The sequence below is a fragment of the Eptatretus burgeri genome, chromosome 4 (genome assembly GCF_056783735.1).
Source record: "Eptatretus burgeri isolate ZD-2024b chromosome 4, Ebu_testis_v1, whole genome shotgun sequence".
NCBI lineage: Eukaryota > Metazoa > Chordata > Myxini > Myxiniformes > Myxinidae > Eptatretus > Eptatretus burgeri.
The window spans coordinates 110,674,079-110,679,078 of NC_140964.1; the positions used below are offsets into that span (position 1 = coordinate 110,674,079).

General features: G+C 41.7%; 1 protein-coding gene across 1 annotated transcript in view; it reads left to right on the plus strand.

Annotated features, from left to right (window-relative positions):
- Window positions 1-5,000, plus strand: part of LOC147028900 (eukaryotic translation initiation factor 4B-like) — an 88,505-nt gene that overhangs the window by 21,271 nt on the left and 62,234 nt on the right. Inside the window, exon 5 of the mRNA XM_085879738.1 lies at window positions 1,466-1,520. Coding sequence (XP_085735864.1) covers window positions 1,466-1,520 — 55 coding nt within the window. The remainder of the gene's footprint in view (window positions 1-1,465; window positions 1,521-5,000) is intronic.

Here is a 5,000-nt window from a genome sequence, read left to right on the forward strand (position 1 = left end):
TTACCTTTTCTCGCTTGTTTAGCTTGCCAACTAATATGGCACCCAAGCACTGCTTCATGGGTACTGAAACCCCTCTCTCGCATTGCCATCTTTTTGAGACTCATTGCTGCTTCTGTAAGTTGTGGAAAACCATGTGTACTGCTCATGGAGGAGCTTTAACATGCACGACGAGCACATTCATGGACAGTGGACAAATCACCGCACTATACGTGATTGAAACCCTGGGATCTTGGCATCATGTGCATTTGAGAACAAATAGCTCAACCAAAAGCGATACAAGATGATATTCTATCATTTTGAACTCCATAATCGTGCCTTCATTTTGAAATTTACAAATGGAATTGAGTGTAAAAGACGAGTTACGACACAGTATTGTTCACATGTGTTGTAAAACTTTTGTTTTTTCCTAAATGCCAAGTGCATGACCTTCACACCAACTCCAACCCTCACTCTCTTCTTGTATGTATTACAAATCATACCCATGACACCCCCCCCAAACCTTCTCATGTGTATACATGCGAGATGAGTGTATCTTGTGCTTCACTCTGATTTGGCCTCTGTGAACTCGAATGTTTTTCAAATTCTATAATTCTGTGTTCCTGCTTTGGTGTTCCACTGCTAAGATTTTTATTATTTATTATTATATTATTATTATTACAGTATTATTATTATTATTATTTATTTAGTGCTGCCTTCATTCCATGCCCCTACACATTGTACAGTACGGTACTTAAAAATGCACAGTAAATTATGATGCTTCAAATTTTTTTTTTTTTATAATCCAACATTTTCACTGAAACCACTTTTACGAACCCACTCAAAGGCTGAAGCATCGGAATGTGTTGATCCCACAACCCAAGTGTTCACTCAATGGCTTATTGTTTCAAACTGTCATTAGACGTGTCTTGTAGGGAGATTGTGATTTTTGTGCAAACAACACTTTTTTTTCTTTCTTCTTTTTCTTTACTTGATGCTTGTTTTACGTGACAGTAAATGTTGGTTTAAACTGTGATTGTGTTTTTGCCTCCATCTCACGAACCTCCGCATCTGGAGTCATTGATCTGTCTGGAGAGGGGCAGCTCCTATGCTGAACAATAGAGTTGGCAGAAAGAATAAGAATAAACAAATCTTATGATGGATGGCACAGGCACAGCAGGAGAAACAAAGAAAGTATTGTTTCTCAAAATGCCAGCGAGTGCCCACCTGGTTGCATGAATAATGCATGAACTGAGGAAATTGTTGGCACAGATGCTGTCACCAATTTGTATGTATTTATTTATTTATTTATTTATTTATTTTTAAGCATCATGGCTATGTTGACACGTAAGCTCTACTGTGAGTGGTGTGGCACATTGTACCTCATCCTGGTGAGCAATTTGCTTTGTGGGTGTTTCTAACTCTTCTCTCACTGTTCCTCCCCTCTCCTCTCCTTCCAATACTCTTCTCAATATTTTTTTTTCAACAGACTATGAACAACCGCCAGATACGTGTTGACATTGCAGATCATGTGCAAGACAGGGGTAAGCTCATTTTTTGTTTGGAAACTTTAAAACGTTTCCTCTAACCTACATTCACACAGGAATTTGCTGCTATTGTTAGCCTCGTCCATTCCCATAGGGATTACAAGAGAGACTATTTTAATTGGTGTGTGAGTGTGTATATGGGTGTTGCCGTATTGTCTGGGACTTTCTAAAAGGATTGGCAAGATAGTACGCAGTGCACTGATTGGTGTGGCGTGCAAGCCTCTACACACAATCCACAATTCCATTGCGAAGCTAAAGGACAGGATATCATCTGGTGACAAATCAGGATGAGCTTACCATTCATACAGAGACTGCAACCAATTCTACATTGGTGAAACCGGAAAAAAATTTGAAGCAAAGGCAAGATGAACATGATCGAGCAATTAGTCTTGGGAAGGTGAAACAGTCAGCCATCGTATGTCATTGCCTGCAATCTGGCCCAGTTTTGACTTGAATGGGACCCCTGTCTGAAACACAATGTCCAATAAGTGGTACGTCGAGAGTCGAGAGGGTAGCCCAACTGGGAAGACCATGGACTTAACCACACAATACACAACTTTAATACAAATGGCAAAAATTGGATGGTGTAAACAGCTGGGCAAGGTGAGCAGAAGAACATCAGTGCTCTATCCCGAACACAGCACCCACACATGAACAACACCCAATGGAAACTCCACCAAATGCACAACCCACACGTCACCATGTCCAACCCTGGCACAAACCCAGCCATGTTCGTTCCCTGGTAACACAAAAACAAGAATGAACACACACTTACCCCCACACATTATGATACCAGATCATGAGTAAATAATGAAAAGAGCAGAGTGTACCATCGATGATGTAATTGGTGTTTTTTTGCTTAAGGTTTCCTTGTAATAAAACCACTCCTCATTTGACCTCGAGCACTGGCCTGTGACTGAGAACCAATTGTTGCCTCAGGAATAAAAGTGGACACTTGCTGAGGCTTATGGTCTTTTGGCTTGATGAAGCCTGCTTGGAAGTGGGTGATCTGCTATTACTTGACCAGCAGGGTAGATTTTGTTCATGTGCGTGCGTGCGTGTGCGCATCAATCAAAACGCGTGGAGTGTGACGGGCATTCCACCGATCCCCACTGCACACAGTCCGACATCAAAAGCGTTACCTCAAACACAGAGGCCTCGGCCCGGTGACTGTCAAACAGACAAAAATGATATGGTCAACATCAGTGTGGATTCTGTCCAATGGGGATCGACGGAGTGCCCGTCACACTCCACATGTTTCGATATTTCCGCGATCACATCACTTGCCTTCTGGTTGAATGGTTTGCATTAGCAGGAACAATTGTCTGGGTGGCAGACGGATGGTTGTTCTGTGTGGATTATGCGATTTTACCTTGCGAGATAAAATCTGCAGCGAGTCTGATATACATTTCTATAATATATATGTTCAGTATTTATGTATTATATACATATTTTATATTTTCACATATATACAGTAGACTAGGCGCAAGTCGGCAGCGTGTAACTTGTCACTTCGCCTAAGTCGGCAGCGTCAAAAAGTCCCGAATTTATCTCATGTTTAATCCCTTTGAATAAAGGGTCATCCTTCTGTAAGTTGTCATCTCTAAGTCATCACTTCGTCTAAGTCAGATGTTGTCCGTTCCCGCATAATGGAAACAAGTAAATTACCACTCCTAACTCGTCACACGGAACTGCTGCCTCGTGAGAAGCCCGATTTCATGGAATCGTGATGCTCGCTCATTGGTTTACACCGCCAGTGATAGGCTATTTATAACTGCGTAAACACGTTGATCGCACTGCAGGCAGGACAATGGCGACTCAGCGCAAGCTTACAACTAAAACCTACCAAGAAAAATACAACATTATCCAGTTTTGCGAGGCAAACCCACTGATGAAGAAAACAGCCATAGCTGAGAAGTTGGACATCAAACGGCAGACATTGAACGATATCTTGAAGAATATGGGCAAGATATTTGGACAAGTGGAGAAGATCGCGAGGCCACTGGTAAGTGTGAAACTCGTGAAATGTGTGTCCTTTGAAGATGTCGATGACGCGCTCATCATCTGGTTTCGGCAAATGTCGGCTCAGTCAAACATTCGGTTGGGCGGTGAAATGTTGCTGCTGAAGGCACGTAAATTCGCTGCGGTCCTCCGGCATGATGATGCCGAGACCTTGCCGATGCACTGGATAGACAGATTCAAAGTGAGGTGGGCAATCGGCAAGGTCAAGAAGTGCGGCGAATCAGGCAGCGCCCTGGATGTGATGCGCCGAAACTGTCTTTCGGTGGAGGATTGCCCAGACAACATCATGGAATACAATGACCAGTTTGAGTCCTTTCTCATGCACCAGATGCCCAAGAGTTTGAGGCAGTCAAACATAACGGATTACTTCGGGAAGGAGTAAAGGATCGATCGAGCTCAGTGTTGAAGTCCGATCATGGTTTTCTATTGGCTTATTTTGTACATCACCGCACTCACTTTCACATAGGTATTGAGTGGTAGTCATCACCACGATGACTGTGTGTCATGTAATTTGTCGACATACCATCACCGATGGCATATGAGTTGTCTTACAGTTGTTCATTATCTTTACTTTTGATAAACTGATTCATGAATTCCATCTTTGCTTGATCACTTTCCAACTCACCAATGAACCCCCACCTATGCCCTGAGGATTGTGTATTCCTTTTGGTACAATAGCCGGCTCTCACACATACGTGTCCAGGCCACGCGCGACTTCATCCTTCACCCCACAGTCATCATGAATGTTCGCATACGCGTAAGTCGTCGCATTTCTAAGTCGTCACTTTTTTTCTCGGTCCCGATGGTGACGACTTACGCCTAGTCTACTGTATATATATATATATATATATATATATGTATATGTATGTATATATATATATATATATGTATATGTATGTATATATATGTATATATATATATATATATATATATATATATATATATATATATATATATATATGTATATGTATGTATATATATATATATATATATATATATATATATATATATATATATATGTATATATATATATATATATATGTATATGTGTATATATATATATATATTAGTAGTAACTGTAACATGAACCATGTGTTTCGAGTCGGTTAAATTGTCACGTAACAGGGAGGCTAAGTTGGATATAATATGTGCACCTTGGAGGCAGTGAGTGCAAACCTTTAAGATAGTCAGGGTGAGGTTGTGTCGCATAAAACCTGTATGAAAGGCAAGGCCAGGTGGAGGGTTTGTGAAGCAATGGCATGAAGGAAATGCTTTGAACCATGACAAATTGTCGGCACGTGAACATAGGCCACAGCGGCGAGAAGCGTTGCAAGTCCCAGTAGGGGTAAAGTACCTTTTTCGTTTTTGACACGCCCTGCGAGGTGGGGCGGTGTAAACAAGGTGCTGCTCACACTGGCGTGTGGCGAACCACGGGACCTGCCACTTTGGGGAGAT